Source organism: Terrapene carolina, unplaced genomic scaffold (genome assembly GCF_002925995.2).
Source record: "Terrapene carolina triunguis isolate 2854851 unplaced genomic scaffold, T_m_triunguis-2.0 Scaffold85, whole genome shotgun sequence".
In the NCBI taxonomy this organism is placed as follows: Eukaryota; Metazoa; Chordata; order Testudines; family Emydidae; genus Terrapene; species Terrapene triunguis.
The window spans coordinates 42,716,160-42,740,474 of NW_020664436.1; the positions used below are offsets into that span (position 1 = coordinate 42,716,160).

At 38.1% G+C, this 24,315-nt stretch overlaps 1 protein-coding gene across 2 annotated transcripts in view; it reads right to left on the reverse strand.

Moving 5' to 3' along the window:
* The window catches only part of STXBP5 (syntaxin binding protein 5), a 178,569-nt gene that overhangs the window by 26,885 nt on the left and 127,369 nt on the right, over positions 1-24,315 (reverse strand). The window contains exons 17-21 of one of the 2 annotated variants that reach the window (XM_024219859.2): positions 23,457-23,582; positions 21,715-21,866; positions 11,937-12,002; positions 6,395-6,460; positions 6,252-6,299 (exon numbers count right to left, since the gene is read on the reverse strand). In XM_024219859.2, the coding sequence (XP_024075627.1) occupies positions 6,252-6,299; positions 6,395-6,460; positions 11,937-12,002; positions 21,715-21,866; positions 23,457-23,582 (458 nt within the window). The remainder of the gene's footprint in view (positions 1-6,251; positions 6,300-6,394; positions 6,461-11,936; positions 12,003-21,714; positions 21,867-23,456; positions 23,583-24,315) is intronic. The other variant, XM_024219875.2, reaches the window with a different exon arrangement.

Below are 24,315 nucleotides of genomic sequence, written 5' to 3' on the forward strand. Positions count from 1 at the left end.
AGATCAGGGTTGGAAGAGACCTCAGGAGGTTATTTAGTCCAACCCCCCCCCCCCCCCCCCAAAGTGGGACCAACCCCAACTAAATCATTCCAGCCAAGGCTTTGTCAAGCCAGGCCTTAAAAACCTCTAAGGATGGAGACTCCACCACCTCCCTAGGTAACCCATTCTAGTGCTTCACCACCCTCCTAGTGAAATAGTGTTTCCTAATATCCAACCTAGACCTCCCCCACTGCAACTTGAGACCATTGCTCCATAGTTAGCTTTTCATACAATTCAAATGAACGTTTGGCTATAATAATGAGCCTACAGAAAGGGATATTGTATGTGCTTTGGTGTCTGAGTCATGTTGATTCCTGAAGAGTCCTGGGAGTGTTACTAAAATAATCAAAATAGTAGATAACTAGAATACACCTGGTAAATTTGGAATGGTGACTTTGACTCCAGTTTATTTTATATTCTTTGTGCTAACACTGCACTTGTGTGTGTTTAGGCAAGATTTTTCAACAACCTACATTTTTCTTGATCCTGTAACAAACCAAGAATTCTGACTCTGACATCAATTTGTTGCTATAGATATGAATCTGTAGGAATGAAGAAGCTTTACATAAGCACATATCTTCAACAAAATGATTAAAAGGAGAAAGATTTGTTTTAAGTAGAGCTGTTGATTAATTGCAGTTAACTCATGCGATTAACTCAAAAAAATTAATTGTGATTAATCCCACTTTTAAACAATAGAATACCAATTGAAATTAATTCAATATTTTTGGATGTTTTTCTAAATTTTCAAATATATTGATTTCTATTACAACACAGAATACAAAGTTACAGTGCTCACTTTATATTATGATTTTTATTACAAATATTTGCACTGTAAAAATGATAAAAGGAACAGTATTTTTCAATTCACCTCATACAAGTACTGAAGTGCAATCTCTATCATAAAAGTGTAACTTACAAATGTAGCTTTGTGTTACATAACTGCACTAAAAAAACCAATGTAATACTTTATAGAGCCAACAAGTCCACTCAGTCCTACTTCTTGTTCAGCCAATCGCTAAGACCAACAAGTTTATTTACATTTACAGGAGATAATGCTGCCTGCTTCTTATTTACAATGTCACCTGAAAGTGAGAACAGGCGTTCACATGGCACTTTTGTAGCCGGCGTTTCAAGGTACACTTCTACCCCGATAGAACGCTGTCCTTGGGAGCCAAAAAAATCTTACCGCGTTATAGGCGAAACTGTGTTATATCAAACTTGATTTAATCCACGGGCGTGCGCACCCCCCCGGAGCGCTGCTTTACCGCGTTATATCCGAATTCGTGTTATATTGGGGTAGAGGTGTATTTACGTGCCAGATATGCTAAACATTCGTATGCTCCTTCATGCTTTGGCCACCATTCCAGAGGACATGCTTCCATGCTGATGATGCTCGTTAAAAAAATAATGTTAAATAAATCTATGACTGAACGCCTTAGGGTAGAATAGTATGTCTCCTGTTCTGTTTTACCCGCATGCTGCCATATAGCTCATGTTATAGCAGTCTCAGATGATGACCTAGCACATGTTCATTTTCAGAACAATTTCACAGCAGATTTGACAAAACACAAAGAAGGTACCAATGTGAGATTTCTATAAATAGCTACAGCACTCAACCCAAGATTTAAGAATCCGAAGTGCCATCCAAAATCTGAGAGGGACGAGGTGTAGAGCATGCTTTCAGAAATCTTGAAAGAGCAACACTCCGATGTGGAAAATACCAAACCCGAACCACCAAAAAGAAAATCAAACTTCTGCTGGTGACATCTGACTCAGATGATGAAAATGAACATGCGTCAGTCTGCTCTGCTTTGGATCGTTATCGAGCAGAACCCGTCATCAACATGGATGCATGTCCTCTGGAATGGTGGTTGAAGTATGAATCTTTAGCGCATCTGTCATGTAAATATCTTGCGACGCCAGCTAAAACAGTGCTATGTGAACGCCTGTTCTCACTTTCAGGTAACATTGTAAACAAGAAGCGGGCAACATTATCTTGTGCAAATTGTAACCAAACTTGTTTGTCTGAGCGATTGGCTGAAGTAGGACTGAGTGGACTTGTAAGCTTTAAAGTTTTACATTGTTTTATTTTTCAATGCAGTTATTTTTTGTACATAATTCTACATTTGTAAGTTCAACTTTCATGATAAAGAGATTGCACTACAGTACTTGTATTAGGTGAAATTTAAAAATACTATTTCTTCTGTTTTTTTTACAGTGCAAATATTTGTAATAAAAATAAATATAAAGTGTGCACTGTACACTTGATAATCTGTGTTGTAATTGAAATCAATATAATTGAAAATGTAAAAAACATCCAAAAATATTTAAATAAATGGTATTCTATTATTGTTTAACAGCACGATTAATCACAATTGAGTTTTTTAATCACTTGACAGCCCTATTTTTAAGATTTAGACATATATAAGTTTCCTTTAGGGAGACATTCCTTATGGTCCTGTCACTGGAATAGTATTTATTTTTGTCTTCAGTTAGATGGGACCTAGATTTTCAATTATCCTTTCATGAGTGACATCTCCTTACCCTTAATTGCTGCCATGATGGCAGCATGTAACTGAACACCAGGACAAGATTAATATCTTCCTCTGAAAATAATACTTTGTAAGTTAGAGCAATGGGAAGTGTGGATACTCTCACCTTATCTAATAACCAAGAGTAGCCTCTCTAATGGGATAAATCCGCAACAAGTTGGGGCCAAAGAATTCCAGAAGCTTATTTCTGAACTCTGCAGTTCATTGCATTGCCACACAAGGAACCCTATCATGCCACAAGACAAGTCCCATCTGATTATACATTTGATAAACTGAAATGATTTGTTTTACAATAGATAAATAAAATTGGTAACAATAGATGGCACACATGTTTTACAAAAGATCCCAATCCCCATCCAACTGATCACAATTCATTTTGAAACAATGAAGTGATAAAACACGCAATTATTAATGTCAAATAGTGACAACAGTGACATTCTGCAATATGACACACAAAAGGAAGAGATTAAAGTAGCACCATAAGCTCACAAAACAGCCGTGCAACATAAACATGCCACATACAATGTACAGTAAATGGCAATGCAAAAAAGTATTTTTGTTTTCACCGACTTCAAGCGGTCACTCCTTAACACATTTCAAATTGAACATTACACAACAATCCTATTCATAGCAGCAACATGAGAACCATGAAGATGGGCATTTTCTAATTCTTCTAGATAGATTCACTGGGATCCTATTAAATACATTATTAGTAGGACATCTGTCTACTCACAACCCTAGTAAATAATTATGAGTGAGACGACAAAATTTTCAAAATCTTCTATGAGGTGTACAATTTATTAAACTGATAGCAGAAATTTCAGTTACAATGTGGAGTTCATGGACTGACTATGTGTCAAGCTAAGATTTTGTCATGGATATTTTTAGGAAAAGTCAGGGACAGGTCAGTGGCAATAAAGAAAAATTCACAGAAGCCAATGACCCGTCCCTGACTCTTCCTAAAAATTTCCATGATAAAATGGGAAGGGACTGGGCAGCTGCAAGGTGGCTGGGAGCTCTGGGCTCCAGCGGCGGAGGGGAGCCTCAGGGTCTCCCTGCCCCCTCCCCAGTGGCAGGGAGCTGCGGGGGTCCCCCTGCCCGTGGTGGCTGGGGCTGCGGGGGGTCCTCCTGCCCCCCCACGGCAATGGCTGGGGAGCTGCCAGGGTGCCCCCACTGCCTGTAGTGGCTGGGAGCTTCGGGGTACCCCCGCTGCCCGCGGTGGCTGGGAGCTTTGGGGCTGGCTGCCTCAGGCGGCGGGGATACCTCACAGCTCCCTGCAGCTGTGGGAGGCGGAACGACCCTGCAGCTCCCAGCCGCCGGGGCTGAAGACACGGAGGTCTTTGGAAGTCCCAGATTCCGTGACTTCCGCGTCCTTTGTGACAAAATCGTAGCCTTAATTAATGCATATATTACACATAGTTAACATCAGTCTCAACTTAACTCTGCACATCACTTTGTTCCTGAAAGATGCAATTCTTTCAAACTTGTTCTAGAAAGTTATTTGAGCTGTGAAGCAAATTCAAGACACTATTCTATTCCTTTAGAAAGAAAAAAAGACTTTAGGCTGGAACAGATGTCTATAATTCTGTATAATTATCACTGATTTGTTTTATTAATATAATAATGCTGTAATATAGTGATGACAGTAGAAATTACATCATCAGAGTCAATTAAACAGCTCAGACATCCTGGTCAACAACTAACATAACTAAAAGCAATTTTTTGCATAATATAGGTCATTTTTTTAAAATACGGAAAAGAACACTCCTTTTGGAACACTTAAGAGGAAGACAGTTTACCTCTTTACCAGGCAAAGATAACATGTAAAACACCAGGTAAAGTTTTTCAAGGTTTGTCAGATTACTCTACCATTGTGCTATAAAACGGACTTTTTACAGCCTTCTTATTTCAGTCCTGGGATGTTCAGAACAGAGAGAGCCTGTTACATCTGATGCTTTTATTATTGTGGCCAGCTCTCCAATCACGATTGGGACAAAAATACATCCTCTTTCCACCTTCCTGATGACTCTGGTATAGAGTCTTTTTACTAGATTGAGAGGCCTTTCTTACTTTCTCCATATGTGGGACAGGTAAGAAGCCTTCACAACCTCCTCACATCAACATTCATACAGCTCTGAATTTTGAGTGCTATATTTTTCCCTTTAGTTGCTGCACAGTCATTACTTGTTGACTGTGTTCCTTTGTTCCATTCAGGTGCAGAAAAAGTTGTGAGTTGCCAAAGGTCAAACAATAAATCAGAGCCAGTAAAAATCCAATTATCTCAATTCCTAGTCTTATACCTTATTCAGCAAATTCTGCTGTTTGTAGATTACTCAGAAAATACCTCTATGATGAAGGTAATGGCACAAACTACAGATTCTTGTGTAAAGAGGGTTCAACCTTTTTGGTGCCTAGCACTCACAATTAAGATAGGTAGGGTCCCAGATAGACTCGTTACCTATTAAACTACAGTAGCTAGTAATTTGCCAGCCAGGAAGCATTAGAATTCCATACCAGCAACTTTTGTCTCCACAGTACTATGTAGATATTACTTTATGAAAGAGGTCCAGAAAAGATCGTAAACGTGATAGCTAGGTACCAAAATCCTAGGGTGGAAGTTGGACATGTCATTCTGTATGGTCACTTTCAAACTTACTTTCACTCATTGTCTCAACAATTTCTTTATCTTTGGTAGATAATTATTACTACGCTATTAGTTATTCTTTCTATAAAGTATACTTATATTCTAAAGACATTATAGGTATACCAAACAATGTTGTTATATATAACAACACAGATTAAATCTTTTGAATAAAATATCTCCAAAGGAATATAACTAAATCTTATTGCTACCATACAATGCAGATAAAACAAATAAAAACCTTAAGGTACTAATGCTGAAATAAGAATAAATTAGAAAAATGAAGAGACCTTTTCCCAGAATATATCAAATACCCATTTGCCATATTTCCTTACTGACCATGTGTTAGGTTATCAATCCATCATATTTCCATTCTGACCATAAAAGGGTTCAATTCATAGCTTGCATACAACATAATTCAAACCATTTTTGTCAATTAATATGCAACTTTTATTTAAAAGAATTTATAGACTGGTGACTTGTCATATTATGTCTGGATAGCATATACCGCTCTGGGTTATAGTATTGATAATGAGGATAGGTATATATAGCTATCGTTCATTTTTATGTTGAAGGAAAATGCACTCCTACCACTATCTTGAAAACTTATAGGGGAAACTAGGCCTTATGGATATGGGTGTAACATTTAGAAGGAAATAAATCAGCAACAGTTTCTAAAGTATACTGCACCACGACAAATGTAATATTATGTTGCAACATGCATAGACTGAACCCTTCTAATATTTCAGAATAAAGTAGAACCTCTTCTCCCAAATAAATAGGAAGGTGCACATTATATAAATTAAAGTATTAAAACACCGTTTCTCCTTGATTTTGTTAATCATTGTGCCCAATATATTTAGCACAGAAGCAGCCCAAAGGATTACCATTTAGCACAGGGAAAGATAGATTAACTAAATAATGCAATGCAATTTGAAATTTTTTGCTGTCGGGTTAGTGTTGCATAGAGTAAGGCACTAGATTAGGAAGAAAGCAGAATTTTTCCTTGCTCCTACCTATATCATTGGCTACCATCTTGGAAAATTTTCTGCCTTTGGTCTTCACTGTAAATAATATTTTAACAAAAAATGTCAAAAACTATAAATGTACTAAAAGAATGAACAAAATAAATAATGCTGTTAAAATAAAAATACTGTACCCTTTTCTATAAAATTATTCATTTTTTGATCATCATCATCATCAGAATTGTTTGGAGAACCAGAACCTATATGAGCGAAGACAGAATGAAACAGACATGCAAAATGGACATTCACAAAACAAGATACATGTACAACACTGATTTGACAGAAAGATTATGCATTATATTTAAAAAGACATGAGACATAACATACTGTCACACTGACTTCACAGCTAAGATACATCAAAGTACTGATCAAAGATCAAAAGATGAGTGAAGCTTTCTGTTATGTGATGGCACTAAAATGCCAAATTCTTTGCAATAAAGGAGTGTACACAAAAATAAGCAGATAGTCTGAAGCAAAATTACTTATTAGTGCAAGACACCACCACAACACAGTGCATCTGGGTTATTTTGGTTAGAGACATTGCTTTTATTTAATATAAACATTTTAATATGTGGACACCTAGTATGTTGGTCTGTAAATAAGAAGAGGACAAATAATTTATCCGAATTTTGATCTATAGAGCAAATGCAATATGGAGCATCGTTTGGGCTCTAAAAGTAAGAAATCTGTTTAGAGCAGCAATTTTATTCTGCAAACAACTCCTATCCCAACACCACAATAGAGTACTTAATTCTGCAAGCAGTGGTTCTAAAGTCCACTAATGGTGAATGGGCTACGATTTGTGAACCACTATTTTAGAGAGATTTAACTTGGCGGCTTTTTTAATCTTATTAAAATGCCAAACACAACAGGTTTTTATACCTCTAAAAAAAAATCACCAATAAAAAGGACAGAAAGTGTTACAAGGGTATTATTTTCTTACTATTTTAGGTATGGCACTTTGTATAGGCTATGCAACTTTACCAAGAGCACTGTATGAGGGGAACAAAGTTTAAAGCTTTTATAATCTCTTTGTTTTGGTTTTCATTTTATTTCTGCTGTAATTTAGTTTTTTGTCTCCCAAAGCTAGAGGATGCTCTGCCAACTAGCAAGGTCATGAAGCCTTTTCTATAGCTGTCAATCTGTGTAACTACTCAGTGGAGGAAGTTAGAGTGTAACTGAAGTTGCAGCTCTGTTCATCTGGAATATTGAAATTGTCACACCATTCATGCTGTAGCTTCAGTTGCCCTAAGATGTCTCAGACTGTCAGTCCCAAACACTGATCTTCCAGACTGTTGTACAACCAGTCTCCTAATCAAGTTCTAGTTGAGCATTATTTTATAAAAGAGTAAGTTCCAAAACCATATTCACTGAATTTTTTAAAAATGCAAAGCTTAATGAAGTTAATTACAAAATTATATTTGGCTATTGCAGTCTTAGCCCATCGACTTAACTTAATCTTCTTGTTCCAGTGGGGTACTGGAGAGCGCTCTGTGGTTGATTTAGGGGTCTTCACTAGACTCGCTAAATTGACCCCTTCTAAATCGATCGCAGTAGCGTCGATCCCCGGTAAGTGTAAACATGGCCTTGGAGTCCCTCTGTGAAGCCAACAACTTCTTATCTCCAGCCCCACAGATCCCATTTCTCCATTTTCTATTACTGCAAATTAATTTTTAAGTTATCTTGAGAAGCCCACTTCTGAATGTTAATCTAATTCAAGACAAAACGTACCCAGGATTTTTGTTTTGTTTTGTTACTCACCCAGTAGAGTGTGTTAAATTTCTGCACTATGCATGCATACTCTTTGGTTCTTCTATGGCAGAATACAAGTTGAATTTATTTAAATACTGTACCTGATCTCAAATTCAGATTGAAAAATTTGATGGGGGGTGGGAGAGGGAAGAGATTATATTAAATGAATGTACTGAAATTTTTGAATTTCAAATTTAAGTACAGTGTTGAATCCAGTGTTTTTTCCCCCTCAAAGTCTTTGAAGACTGGTGATAATCTGGAAACGCTGATCAAAAAACCTACCCTATTTCTTTTCTTCTTTATCACCTTCCCAGTCTTCTTCCTTTCTTTGTTTTTCAAGTTTTCCTTCCTAAGGAAAGTTAGTTTAAGCTTCTCTATATTCCTTCCACCTGCGATGTCTAAATAAAGATTTTTCTGGGGACCATGATACCTGACTTTCACATAAGATGCTAATCCTTGCAGGACGAATATTTTTGGGTGTCTCCTTTCTTATTTCTCCACATTTTCTTTCCTCCCCATATGTTCCCCATGCTTGTTTCTCTTTCCCTGCCCTATCCTCATCCTCTTTCCCCTCTTCTGGTTGTCAGTCTATTCTTGTGAACCACACTCATTTACTCTAAAATTGCTATCTTTTGAAAAAACAAAAACCAAAACAACCCATACATACCAAATAATTATATATCAGTCAATATTTTAAAGTTAATTCATATAAAAGGATTAATATAAATTATCTCCTTAGTTCTATTAACTGAATTTTTTTTTTAATTCAAAACTTGCCTTAAATTTAAATGTCCAGGTTAGCTCATTTTACTTACTCTACCTGTCAAATTCAAGTAGTTCAGTTAGAACTATCACCAGCATCACCTAAAATGTGGGAGTAAGTGCTCCACTGCAACAGCAGCAGGATACAGTAGGTGGATCATAGATTTTTCGCATTTACTGGGCTTGGTGGTGGGTGAGGGTTTTCTTCTTTTGTTACACAAATAGGAAGCACATCTTTGAATCCAAATGAGGGAAATACTTCTCTACACCACAGGATAGGATAGCCCAAAATTAGGTTTAACACTTCAACAAATTCTATATTTAGGTAAGTATTTATATCATAGCAACACACTTCTTTAGTAGACGTTTGTTTTTAAATGTAAAGTAGAATTAATCTACTAATCATGATGTCTTGGCCAAATTCCAATTCCATTCTCAATTTGCCCTTCTGAAAAGGAAAATCTTAACTGGTGACAGAATGACAGTCTGATGATGTACATTGAAACTCTGAATACAGTTTGAATGTGTGTCAAAACAAAATTGCCAACTCAAACTGTAAATTCAGAAATTAAGTTTAATACTTTTTATAAAGTTTTCCTGATAAAGCTTAAAAAAAAGGGGGGATATTTTGTTTTGTCATACATTCATATGGGTGATAAAGATGACATGCCTCTTGTCTAAGTGTGAGGGAGCAATGAGGAGGTGTTTTCAGTTAATGGCATTCAACTTTTGATCTTGCATACTCCATTGGTCCAATGGGGGGCCGTCTACACTTACTGCACTGCAGCAGAGCTCCTGTAGTGCTTAGTGAAGATGTTACTTATGTCGACAGGAGAACTTCTCCCATTGGCGTAGGTACTCCACTTCCCCAAGAGGTGGTAGCTATGTTGACGGGAGAAGCCCTCTCATTGACATAGCGTTGTCTACACTGGGTATAACTGTGTTGCTCAAGGGCATGATTTTCTACACCCCGGAGAAACTTAGCTATACCAACGTAAGTTTGTAGTGTAGACCAGAGCAGAATATGAATTTGTTGACATTCTGGGATCTCTAAAAGGCATATCCTTTTTACCCAAGCTTTCAATAAGGGCTTTAGGCTATAGAGGGTAGGATCAAAGACTTTGGTATTTAGTATTCTTTATAGGCTGTAGTGGTGAGGATCATACATAATGGCATTAGTTTATTCATGAGATGAATTCATTTTAATATACATGTTCCTACCCGGTCCTTTTAGGCCCTTTTAAAATATCCAGATAAAATAAATCTGCAATTTTAAATCCTAATCTACCTCATCAGACTAGAGTTTCTGAGGGAGAATGAGTAAAATGATAGATCCCATTGAGAGTCTGATCAAAGTGATGGGAAAGTGAAACAGTGACAGATATTTCCAGACACTTTTGAAAATTCACATTAATACTATATATATTCATTATCAGTGCATTCTTAAGTATTTGGAAGAGCAGGGCCCTAATAGCTTAAACTTTTGAGCTATTAGAGCGGGGTGGGCAAACTTTTTGGCCCGAGGGCCATATCGGGGTTGCGCAACAGTATGGAGGGCCGGGTAGGGAAGGCTGTGCCTCTCCACACAGCCTGGCCCCTATCCGCCCACTCCCACGTCCTGCCCCGACTGCCCCCCTCAAAACCCCCAACCCATCCAACCCCCCCTGCTCCTTGTCCCCTGACTGCCCCGACCACTATCCACACCCCCGCCCCCTATCCAACCCCCCTGCTCCCTGTCCCGACTGCCCTGACAGCCCCCCTGGGACTCCCACCCCCTATCTAACCGTCCTCTGCTCCTTGTCCCCTGACCACCCCCTCCCGGGACCCCCCGCCCCTAACTGCCCCCCGGGATCCCACCCCCTTATCTAGCCCCCGCTGCTCCCTGTCCCCTGACTGCCCTCCTGACCCCTATCCACATCCCCGCCCCCTGACTGGCCCCCCGGGACTCCCACTCCCAACCCTCCCCATTCCCAGACCCCCCCCAAACTCCACCCCATTCAACCACCCCCTCCTCCCTTACCCAACCCCCCTTACCAGCAGCAGGAGCTCGCAGCCGCGACACCTGGCCAGAGCCAGCTGTGCTCCCCACACTGCCCAGCAAGAGCGGTGGGCAAGAGCATGGCCCACACAGAGGCGTGGCTGCAGGGGAGGGGCCGGGAGCTCAGGGGCCAGGCAGGACGGTCCCGCGGGCCGTAGTTTGCCCACGTCTGTATTAGAGTGAATCACCGCAGTTCTCCTTTAAAAATGCCAGCCCCAGTGTAATGGAAAAGCCAACTTATTTGGAGTGGGAAGCTCCTATTTTGGAAGTCTGCTAGCTTCCAGAAAGTTCTGAGAGCCTGACAAAAATTTTCAGCTACCACCCTAATGAGAAAATGGCAGTAAACTCACACTATAGAATTCAATCAAAAATAGCTTTCCCCAAAAAAGACACAGGATTTTTTCCCTTTATCACTGAGATATATTTTACCATATAAAACCATATTAAAAACAGAAAAACCTTATAAGTACCAGGTGGAACTTGTGATCTGCACAGAAATGGAAACTACTTAAACTATTATTGTAGTCACAAGTTGCAAGTGTGTTATATTACCGGTATCTCAGGAGCTCCACACCGCAATCTCTGGCCAAGATCCCTTTTCCTCCCTGGCTGTGCAGTATGTGTGTGTGTGTATGTATATGTTTATATACACATATACATACACACACACACACACACACACACACACACACACACACGTGGTTTGACAACATTAATAGGAAAAGCTCTCACAAAATATACTGTAGCATGAGAACGTCACTTTCCTCACAGCCTCATAGATAGCATGCATTTCCAATCTAAGAATATCTTTGCCTGTGTGCTGTCTCCCTGAAGCATAAATATTTGAAACTTACACATGCCACTTGACTCATCCTTACCAGACACTAGGTTTATATTTCCTAGTCAGATAAGTTGTCCTTGATTTAAACCAGAATTCTGCAATGGTTAGTGAAATCTTAAATGGCAAAATCAATACAATGTGATGGAAAGAAAAATGCTACCATAGACAGTTTCTATATAAATTACTTAGCAAACATTTCTGGCACGATTTAGAACAATGCATGTCACATTCTGTGTGATTATAATGTTAAAGTATTTGAAAAAAAATGCAGTTTTGTAGTTACCCGAAGTGGGTGACTTGCAGCGATCCTCTGGCACGGTAGTCCCTTCATTAATATCACAAAGACCTGCTGAAAAATACAAAGAACAATTTAAAATAAAAAATAAAATTGCTGTTTACAATCTTTCCTGAACTAGAACTTCAGTGAATTTTTAGCCTCTATATTACACTAAGCAAGTGTTTCTCCCACTTGAGGGGGGAGGGGAGGAGGAGATTTTTTTTTTTTTTTTTTTTACAAGTCTCTCACTTAAGAGGCTGACCTCAATTACAGCACTAACATAGTCTGTTTGACAAAAGAATTTCAGTATTACCTCAGAAATATTGAAACTTTTCACTTGATTTTTTTATCAATTCATCAATATTTAATCAGAAAAGTAAATATTTGGCAAACATTTAAGAAAAAAAGTATAGCCTTATATAATCAGAGAAAATTGTTTATTTTATCAGAGGTAGATATGTGCATTAAACATGTATACTGTTCAAAACAAAAGAGTAAAGTATGACCTAAAATTTTATTTAAGTGAAATAAGAAAACTAATTTATGTTTGTGATAAAATCAGACGAATGGGAGGATTTCAATATTAAGGAATTCTATAAAATACTTTAAGATTAACATGTGACCACTATTGTGTATTTTTAAATAATTTCTACTTTCCTTTTTTTGGGTAAAGTTATACTATATTTCTGCAGCCACACTTAGGTGATCCTGTACCATCAGTTTTTCAACAGAACTCACTGATTTCATTTAAGAAATGGACTGATGATATAAGGTGGTTATGGTTTATTTTGGGGGAGTGAAATGATTTTTCCCCTGTCGAGGACTTTCATATAACACTCAATATGACACCATCATCATACAAATCACAAGACTGTAGTTACAAGATTCTTTCACTAAAAGAAATAACTTTGCACACTTAAAGAATGCAGAATTAGATGCAAAGAAGGAAGTCAAACCATAAGGATCACAGATTTTGCATATTGTGAACTGGAGATACAAATGGAGTTTTTGATCCCCCGTTTTCTTTATGACTTGACAAAGGATGTGTTGAAATTTAAAGTTACCAGTTAGACCTTTTAATTTTTTTTAAATTAAAAGCTTTCATTAATGTTTTAAGAATATTAACTTGTTCTCAGACTTACTTAAAAATAATTTACTCTTTAGATCTGTTATGATATACCATGCTAATCTAAATACAATGAGTACTAATTGCACAAATGAAACACAATTGAATCATTTGTTAGGGGGGAAAGTATCTGCCTGTGCAGAACAAGATTTTCAGCACAGTGCAATCTTAGTTCTTAGTATCTGAACCTTCTGAGGAAAAAAACCCCACAAATGTGTTGAGACTGTTGAGGAGATTGGGTGGGTTACACACGCCAAGTCAGAACAGACGGAATCAAATTGTACCCACTTGCACCTGTGCAACTCTACTGACTTCAGTGTGTTTGCATTGTTGATAGAGGGCAAAAGTAGGTGCAAGAAGCAGTTTTTCTATTTCAAAACTCTGGGGTACTAGTTGTTATCTTCTGGAGTCTGGGCTAACAAATGAATATTTTCTGAATGCCAAAACCAAAGACTTATCCTGTGAGGGAAAGAAGAGTTACTTAGCCTTACTGTAACTATGGTTCTTCAAGATGTTGTCATCAATGTGGATCCCACTCAAGGTGTGCAATCGGAATCTCTTGAACTGCATTTTCCGTTGGGCCACACCTGCGCTATGCATGTTCTCATAGAAATCATAGAATCATAGAACTGGAAGGGACCTTGAGAGGTTATCTAGTCCAGTCCCCTACACTCAAGGCAGGACTAAGTATTATCTAGACCATCCTCGACAGGTGTTTGTCCAACCTGCTCTTAAAAATCCCCAATGATGGAGATTCCATCACCTCCCTAGGCAATTTATTCCAGTGCTTAGGGAAAACTTCCTAACAGTCAGAGTGGTTAATGTCCAATCTAAACTGCCCTTGCTGCAATTTAAGCCTGTTGCTTCTTGTCCTATCCTCAGAGGTTAAGAAGAAAATTTTTTCTCCCTCCTCCTCCTCCTCGTAACAACCTTTTATGTACTTGAAAACTGTTATGTCCCCTCTCAGCCTTCTCTTCTCCAGACTAAACAAACCCAATTTTTTAAATCTTCCCTCACAGGTCATGTTTTCTACACCTTTAATTATTTTTGTTGCTCTTTGGACTTTCTCCAATTTGTCCACATCTTTCCTGAAATGTGGCGCCCAGAAATGGATACAATACTCCAGTTGAGGCCTAATCAGCACGGAGTAGAGCGGAAGAATTACTTCTTGTGTCTTGCTTACAACACTCCTGCTAATATATCCCAGAATGATGTTTGCTTTTTTTGCAACAGCGTTACACTGTTGACTCATATTTAGCTTGTGATCCACTACGACGCCCAGATCCCTTTCCGCAGTACTCCTTCCTAGGCAGTCATTTCCCATTTTGTATGTGTGCAACTGATTGTTCCTTCGTAAGTGGAGTACTTTACATTTGTCCTTATTGAATTTCATCCTATTTACGTCAGACCATTTCTCCAGTTTGTCCATATCATTTTGAATTTTAATCCTATCCTCCAAAGCACCTGCAACCCCTCCCAGCGTGGTATCATCCACAAACTTTATAAGTGTACTCTCTATGCCATTATCTAAATCATTGATGAAGATATTGAACAGAACCGATCCCTGCGGGACCTCACTCGTTATGCCCTCCAGCATGACTGTGAACCACTGATGATTACTCTCTGAGAACAATTTTCCAACCAGTTATGCACCCACCTTATAGTAACTCCATCTAGGTTGTATTTTCCTAGTTTGTTTCTGAGAAGATCATGCGAGACAGTATCAAAAGCCTTACTAAAGTCAAGATATACCACATCTACCACTTCCCCCCCCCATCCACAAGGCTTGTTACCCTGTCAAATCCATGATGACTGTCATTTATCTCATTATCTTCTAGGTGTTTGCAAATTGATTGCTTAATTATTTGCTCTGTTATCTTTCCGGGTACAGAAGTTAAGCTGACTGGTCTGTAATTCCCTGGGTTGTTCTTATTTTCCTTTTTATAGATGGGCACTATAGAAGCCCATAGAAGCACTATGCACTTCTACCCCACTACAGTGATGTTAACACTGCCTTTTCAAACTTGGCATCTGATCTTGCAGCTAGGTCAAGAGTATAGGTCTTAACAAAAGTCACAGGATTACTCTAGGTAGCTTGCAGCTTGTCTACTAACAGAGTGACCTTTGATATTTGGAGGGAAAGGTTTATCAGCCATTTCGTAGCAGAATGATATGCACTGTGTGGTCCATTTTGATATTCTCTGGCAGAGGAAAGCTTGACCCTTCAAAGCACCAAAGATGGCAATAAAGAGATGAGAAGCCGGGCTGAAGAACTCTAATATAACCCTTTAAATGTCCAAATTGTGTAGTTTTTTCCCTCCAGAAGCAGAATGAGGTTTAGGGGAGAAAACAGGTAAACTGATGGACTGGTTCAAATGAAATTCCAAAACCGCTTAAGGGATAAATTTATGATGAAGTCTCAATACCACCTTATGGCTGTACAATGTTGGGTAAAGGTATATCAATGATAAGAGCCTGGAGTTCACTGAGCCTGCAGCCGACGTGATAGCGACTAAGAGTATCATCTTGAGAGTGACGTCGTGTAAGAAGCATTCTGAAAGTGGCTTGAAAAGGGGGCTCCATGAGGTTTGCAAGGACAATATTAAGATTTCAAGTAGGATGGTTCTTGAACACATGAGTAAGTATGCAGTAACCCTTTCGGGAATCTGGTTACTGTGGGCTGTGAGAAAACTGAACATAACTGAACAAGTGGATGGCATACAGAGACTACTGGTAAGGTGGGGCTTTATGGAACTGAATGAAAAGCCAGGTTTGTAGGGATTCAGCCCCAAAAGGAAGCACTGGGAGGGGCTGAGCACAGGTCACATGCAGGTTTATGGGACTGCAACTGGGGAAGGCACGTCCCTGCATTTCCTTCCCTGGCTGCCATCTTGCAAACCTGCCTGTAGAGCTGGGGCCTTTTTTCTCAAAAAAATGTTGTCAATAAATGGCATGCTGTTGCCCATACCTACATACCATTTACATTAAAGTCAATGGTACAGTATTGGTTCCTGGCAAAATATTGTTATTAACTGGATGTTGTCAATATCCAGGTAGCTATTAAGTGGACTCCACTGTAATATGTTGCAAATGTGCTGTTTGTTAAGGGTTGAAGCGTGGAATTCTGTAGTGCAGGCAGCAATGCTATGCAAGCTAACCTGATCACTTGCAGCTCTGGCACGTTTTGTGAAGGGACACATCTATTTCAGACTCTATTTCATGTATCTGGAGGGGATTCAGATGGGCACCCCAACCTGTTCCAGACACATCCATAGTCAGTGCACTTGTGGGAGGCAGGGTAGAAAAGCCCCCTCCAAATGTTTTTGGGATTAACCACCAGGTCAGTGCTGATAGGACCACTGACAGTAATGCTGATAATTCTGAGTAGTATGGTGGGACCACAACTCATGCTCACCTGATGTTTTGTAGGAGAATGGATCGATTTTAGTCAGGCTTATAATGGATGTGGATGAAATCTGGCAAGCAGTGTCACATAAATGCAGGCTGACATATGCTAGGCCATATGACATAAGGCCTTTTGACTTTTCACCAACTTTTTAAAATATTCCAAAAAAAGTTCATCTTGTTAATTCATTAACTGATACATTTTACATAGTACATCAATGTTCTTTCTACAAAAAACACATACATATAAAGAAACACCACAGACATAAGGCTGCTAGGGAGGCAGGGCAGCTACAGCTCCTGCCTTTCATAGCTAGTTTTGTTCCTTCATTTGGTCGGAACATAATGGAAGAGGTTGATGAAAATGCAAGGGGTTTCTCCCCTCTATCAGCAGTTCTCATCCCTACCAACCCTGGAAGAAATAGATTGACGTACAATAGCAATATGTTTTGCTGTCACAAGTGCACCATGCTGACTGAACCTAGTTTGCTTAAAGGAGATAAAAGGACAGAAATCCTCTTGGCTACATACTCAAAGTACACACATCTATGATGTGATGCCATGATTTTAAAATAAGTTTTGAAATTGGTGCTCCCATTGCAGAGAATAGCAAGGTATTTTCAGTTTCTCTTCAAGCAGCAATAGCATCAGTGAATTTACATTAATGGTTATCTAAGGGAGATGGGTAAGAGGACGACTACTAAGAAGAACATAAGTCTGTTATGAGGTTATCAGCACGCTATTGCTGCTGAAGATGTGCTACGCATAAAAATGCACTGCAAGTACTACATTTTTAGATTTTTTAAAAACATCAAATTTCCACATCAAAAACCACTTTCCAAATAAATAAATAAATTGGAGAAGATATACTCCCTTTCAAAGCTCAAACAAGACCATGTTAATAGTTTGCATTTTGCAAAAACACTAAACCAGGTTATACCTGAGTCAGGGATGCTGCAAATAAAAAAGATTCGGATAAATTCACGCAGCTCTACCTTATAAGATATTTTACTTCTTTGATAGTTCTATTTAAACCAATTATGAAACACTATTGCTGTGTAATTTTTTGCAAGTAATGAGACACTAAGTTAAATATAACAATCTCTGTACTGATGAATCTGATGAAGTGGGTTATAGCCCACGAAAGCTTATGCCCAAATAAATGTGTTAGTCTCTAAGGTGCCACAAGGATTCCTCGTTGTTTTAATCTCTATACTGGTATGCATTGTGTTTCTGTCTTAGAGATGACCACAAGCCATAAAAAAACCAACAAAAATATGTTAATGGTGTGTTTGGAGGAAACCCTTTCCATTCTTTAAAATATTCTTGTATAAAATCTGCATTAGTAGAGATTAAACATTTGGCTTCAATTAATTATCCGAACTAAGGCATGTGGATTTATTTATCAGAGATGATGGTAGAGGATACAAAGGATTAGGTAATTGCATGATTGCTGGAACAGTTTCCTCTCTCCCGGCAAAAAAATACATGCCAAAAGCTGGCAGCTAAAGATTAATTTAGCAAGCAAACAAGTTTTTAAAAAGTTAAATTAAAGTACACCTCTTTCTTCTCATAAGACAACAAAGTCTTCTATGTGGTCAGTTATTCTCCTCTCCCTCGTTTAAAAAATAAAATAAAAAACAAGAATGAGATTCTGTGTTATGCCTTGTTGAAGTGCAGCACAGAATAAGCTGCCCTGGGGAAGGGTTTTTTGCTTGCTTTGCACCCTCTTGATTATGGAGTATTCTAGGGGCTGGAGCAGGTCTAATATTTTATTCAGTTCTGTGGGTCTGTCTAAGTCATGGCAGCCTCCTGGGCTATGTGCTATAGCGCTGCCTTGAATCTCTGCAGTGCTATGTGCTACGGCCCTGACTAGATGTACTGTGAGCTCCAGCCATGTATGCTTGGGCTCATTAGGAGTCCTCAGGAGGCAGTCTTTCGACCCTCTTTCACAGTTCCTGTATCTGGAGAATCCTCCCATGCCCTCAACCAAACATAGTTTGGTGGCGCCACAAGTAAAAGATATGTTACACATATATGATTGAACAGATCATGCCAAAATCATTTTCTAAAACTAGAGACATAAGGTGGGTGAGATAATATCCTTTATTGGACCAACATCTATTGGTGAGAAAAGATATTACACCTCGTCCACCTTTTGTCTCTAATATCCTGGGACTGACACAGTACACCGCCACTTTCTAAAACTAGATAGTTATTTAAATGGACTAACAAAAAATCCATGGTGAGTGAGCAAGTTATTTACCAGTACATCAAATTCAGATGTTCAAAAATATTTTATTGCCATTAAATGACTTACTTATATGAGAGGTGCGATGTTTTTTCACAGACTCTGAATATAAGTTAGAAAGGCCACACATGCAAGAAGCCACAGTCAGCATACCTTAATGAAGCAATGAAAAAAGGAAAGACGAGACACCAACATAGTATGTTTGAGACAGAAAAACCTACTGAATAACTTGAATAATCAGAATTATACAATGCTTTTGCCAGGCAGACAAACTGTTAGTAAGTGCAACTAAAATCTGAAGAAAAAAAAGTCTAAATATCTGAATTCACACAAGAAGTCAAGATTCACACAAAGATTCTCTTTTCATTATCTTTATGAGCTGTACTGGATATTTCAGCTAATAAACATGTACACAGATGTGACAGAAGGGTTCAGTTAATCATGCTGACAAGATGTTACAGTGACAAAGGCCAATAGCATTAAACAAGTAGTTTCTAATGTCTCCCAGAGTGACTTGTAATCTGACTATATAAAAGCAGTATTTAAGATTACTAACATTTTCCCCTAAGAACCTAAAATATTAAGCCTATCAGACTGCCTGTCACATGGAGGTGAAGAGGGAAGTTTCTGTTCTTTTAAAATTGAACTTTTATCCATTAAGAAAAATCAAAGACAGCATCTACAAATCTAAAAAAAGAATAGTGTATATGTGACACTGTACCTCAAGATAGCAACCTGGAGCCCCCATATTCACCACTGTCATATGATTATGATATGTTTTGTACAACGTATGCCTTGTGAGGTATACTTTTAAAAGTTATTCCCTTATATCCCATCGGACTGAATATACTATCATTGTATGTGAAGTGATGAAGTTTTCCTATATGTTGTGAGAAACACCCACAGCTTTCACTTGCAACAAAGAAGCAACCATCATAGTCCAGACAGGTGTTAATGGCTCATCAAGAAGAATTTACTATCCCAGAGGCTTCTCAGAGAAGGCAGGTATGCAATGGGGACTGTCTGACCAATAGGGACTGCCTGACCCCCATGTCACAGCAAGGATTTTTCTAGCTGCAGGAAGTATAAAAAAGGGACAGTGACATCATCACTTGTCTCTCTCTCTCTCCCTCTCCCTCCCCCCAGTCTCAACACCTGTACATTTGTCTAGAAGACAAAGACTTGAAAACTAGGGAGATTAGTCCCAGGCTGGAAGGGAGTCCAGTCTGCATATTGAGGAACTGTAAACATCTGGTAGGGTGAGAGAGAGATTGATTAAAATCTTGCTTAGTCTGTTGAAGTTAGAATTTACACTAAGTTTCTATTTTTATTTCTTAGGTAACCAACTTTGATCTCTATGCCTGCTACTTATAATCACTTAAAATCGGTCTTTCTGTAGTTCATAATCTGTTTCATACTGTATTTTATGTTTTTGTTTGAAGTACTTGGGGAATCTCAGCTCAGATTACAAAGGCTGGTGCATGTCAACTTTCCTATGAAGAAGTAGCAAACCTATTAATGAGTTTGCACTGTCCAAGGGAACCTTGAGCAGTGTAAGACGGTATATTTCTGGGGTGCAAGGCTGGGAGCTGGGGTGACTTGCTGGTGCCTCTCTCTGTAAGATTCATGAGTGGCTCAGGGATTATTCATGCAATTTAGCTGGGTGTGTGGCTCCACATGCTGATGGCTGAGTGATCACAGCGCCTGGAGGGGTTTTGCTACTTATCACTGGCATAGCTTTGAGAGACATTAGGTCGGCAAATTAAGGGGGCACAGCAATCCCACAATTCCAGGCTGAACCCTGGGGATCCTGTCACAGCCTGAAACACTTGAGATAAAATAAGAACATGCTTGAATCTTCTCCTGGCCCACTTAATCTAAACCAAAACTATCACAGGATGAAATTTTTCAAATAATTTATTTTTCATTGAAAAGTGGCCATTTTGAGGTAATTTTTTTCATGCACACTATCATTTATCATTTTCAAAATAACGTTTTTTCATTTTAAAAAATCCACCATGTAACTAAGCTGAACAAATTTTTTTTTTAAATATTAGCTATTTTTATTTCAGAAATTATAAATGAAGAATTTGAACAACAAAAGGTCACAGCAATTTAAGAAAAACAGAATAGCGATTTCAACTCCTCCCCTCCACACCTAATTTTTTGACCCGCTCTATTTTACAAGTTTGGATTTGCAAATTTAAAATATCCATTTATATTTCATACACTGAGGTTTCCCCTCTAAGAAGCACACAATATTCTAAGAGGCCAGATAATTATGGACATTCCTAGTGATGAGAAATTTTAAACTAATAGCAGCAGAAGCAAAGGTAGCCAGTTGTGATGTCCCTTCTATGCTGAGAAAAGGGGTATATGTAAGTGTGAGAAGATCTATGGGGAGAGCAGATGTGCCACGGAAATTGCAGGATATTGCATAGGCATATTTACAAAACTCTGACAATTATAAAGCGATGTTGGTTATTTAATTAAGATCTTTTAAAGTTCATATAACTATTTGTATTTAATTTATACTTCTATGAATGTGTACAATGCTTTCCTATCTGTTGATTAAGGTGCTTTTAACACAAATTAAAAACACTACTGACTAAAATAAAAACAGCAAGTACCTCCCCACCATAAAGCTCAGTCTACAACAAAGCTTAGTCTCATATCACAAATACAACTTAACAACAAGAGAAAAATGAAATCTGGGAGGCTGGGACAAAAATGCATTATACTTAATCAGCAGGAATCTAGGATAGAGCCTCTCAGATACTTCTGATTCAAGATATTGAATTGCGAAGAATCATCAGGCAGGAGAATGCGAATACAAACCGATGTTCCATTAATTATTCTCAAAGATCAGACATGTAATATTCATACAAAAATATATGTTTCGTGTTGCTAATGTGCTTATATTCAAAGTAGTGACTGACAGCACAACTATGAGTTATGGAGAAAGGTACCATTGTTGAAATGCAACATCCAGCAATTCTTACCTCCTGATGGTTGCCGAGATTTGCGAGGAGATCGAGGTTCCCTACGATAAGGATCATTAGAGCCATACAATTCAATGGTGCCAAGGTTCAAGAGCACTGTCTTCTGCAGGTAATCAACCATTGCAATACCATTACAATTGCCAAAAACTACTCTGGAAGAAGAAGAGTAGGAGGAAAGATTAAGGCTCCAATAAAGTTGCTAATAAGCCAAAAGTTGCTATTGTTTTTATTCTTGTATGTAGTACTGTACTTGACAAAGAATTATAAACACACTTTTTATTTTAAATTGATCTTTTAAATGAACCTGAAAAAGGATTAAAAAAATACTTGTGTATAAAGTGCAGTTTACTGCTCTAGAAAGTGATTAAAAATAGTACTTCCTCCTCAATAAATCAGTTTCCTGTAGCTACAGAGTTCACTTACTAAAAAGAGACAATTTGAATAGTTTTTACTCCTGTTTGACTCTGCAGAGCCAACATAGCTCTGTGAGAATTAACTGGATTTAATTATGACTTGTTCATCCACAGCACAATTGCTAACTAAGCTGTAATTGTAGAAACTGGTGATGTTTGAGTCTAAAGGACTCTCCAATAATATCCAGATTCTAAGTTGGGTTTGTAGAGCTGGCATTTAGCAGAACAATCATTTTATTTGCAAAATGAGCAAAATTAATCAGAAAGAATGTCTACAACTCATTTTATAAAATCCATTTTTAGATGCTTTTTTTCCCCCACAGTTAAGTTTCATCTCTGGAATTTACATTTCCCTGTATATCTTTTTTTTGGAAGTCCAATATACATTTATGATGTTGTATATATAGATACAATTACCATAGGCCAAATAATTGGGCAAATTGCCTAATGAAAGATTCTCTTAAAGAAGCCTCCCTACAACCACCGGGACTCTGTCCCCTTCACTATAATGGATGCAAAATGTAATACTGCTGCCTATACAATTCCTTTTGGTCATTTACTTTATTATTTTAGTGACAATCACTACAATTACGATGAGGAAAAGGTGGACTAAAGTTCCTATTATAAATCTCTATTTTAACGAACTTATAACTTGCTCTTAGCTAAAACAAGGCAGCTGGACAGGATTCTTTTAAATATATGACACAAACTCACATACAACTCTGTTCATTTTAAGATTTTTGGTGCACAAAAAAAATCTGAAATTTCTTGTTCATATAATTAAAAACATTTAAACTTTACATGTCTTTTTGTACATATAACTTTCAAGTTCTATTCAGAGAATCATCAATGCTTTTTTTTTAAATATAAATTCAAATAGATTAGTTTAGGATATTCAGTAACAATTTATAAATGACTGATTACCATGGTTACCATTAAAAAGTCAAAATGTGCCAAAAGATATCACCAATTACTATACAAATATTGCAGCTATTTATTTTAAGTACACCTCTACCTCGATATAACACTGTCCTCAGGAGCCAAAAAATCTTACCGCATTATAGGTGAAACCGCGTTATATCGAACTTGCTTTGATCCGCCGGAGTGTGCAGCCGCCCCCCTCCCCCCCCCGGAGCACTGCTTTACCGTGTTATATCCGAATTAGTGTTATATCGGGTCGCGTTATATCGGGGTAGAGGTGTATGGGGAAAACTGATAGCATCTCCAATATTCCTACATAGTGGGTATAAAGAAATGTGGACTTTTAAAATGACAGCCACTCTAGTGAAATTTATTAGAAAACTAGTAAAAAGTACAGAATATACTTACAGACCATAGGCGGAGTTCACTGCCAAACTGGTTATCTGCTGCGGAGGTTCTCCACTCACCCATACCAGCTGAATAACTAGTTCAATCTGGTAGCCTGCAGACTGTTTGAGGGGAGAGCTTTTTATTCTGCAATATAAAAATAATGTATAATGTCTTTATATTCATCTCTCCACTTTGATACAATAGGATCTAATTAACTTGTACAAGACAGGGAGACTGAGAATTATTGAATTTTACAATCTACCAAATGAATACACACAATATAAATAAATAAGAATAATGCACCAAAAGTGTTCATTTCACCTTAGTTCCCATTATTTGTGATGATACTTAGATTTACTACTTAAAACAACCTGAGTAATGATTCTAAAAACCGAGGGATGGGAAAGTGCAGGACAAGGGTTAACAGCACTAGTATCATATGATGGCTTTAATAGAGAAAATGTGTCACAGATTGTGTTTCTAAGATGGGAGAATTAGGAATTGTAGCTTTAATGGAAGAAGTTTATATTGAAGAGGGATTTGAATATGGTGTGTAAGTATGGCTAACTGAGGTAGGCAGGGGCTTTCAGGCTAAGGTTGCTGGTATGACAGAAGGGCACAAGAGTGCAAGGTGAGAAAGTGGATTTTTAGACAGATAGCTTGCCTGGAACAAATATCGAGAATTGGTTGCACCAGAGGTTTTGAATACCGTCCCATTCAAGGTTCCCCCATTTCTCCACAAGACACGGGCTCTGTGTGTGCCCTCCATTCTCTCTTTTCTCCCCCACTTTAGGGTTCCTCAATCCCCCCTGCTGGGAGTTTATGTCAGCGTAGTCTTGTCAAGGTTATGATCAATGAAAAGAAGAAGATACAATAT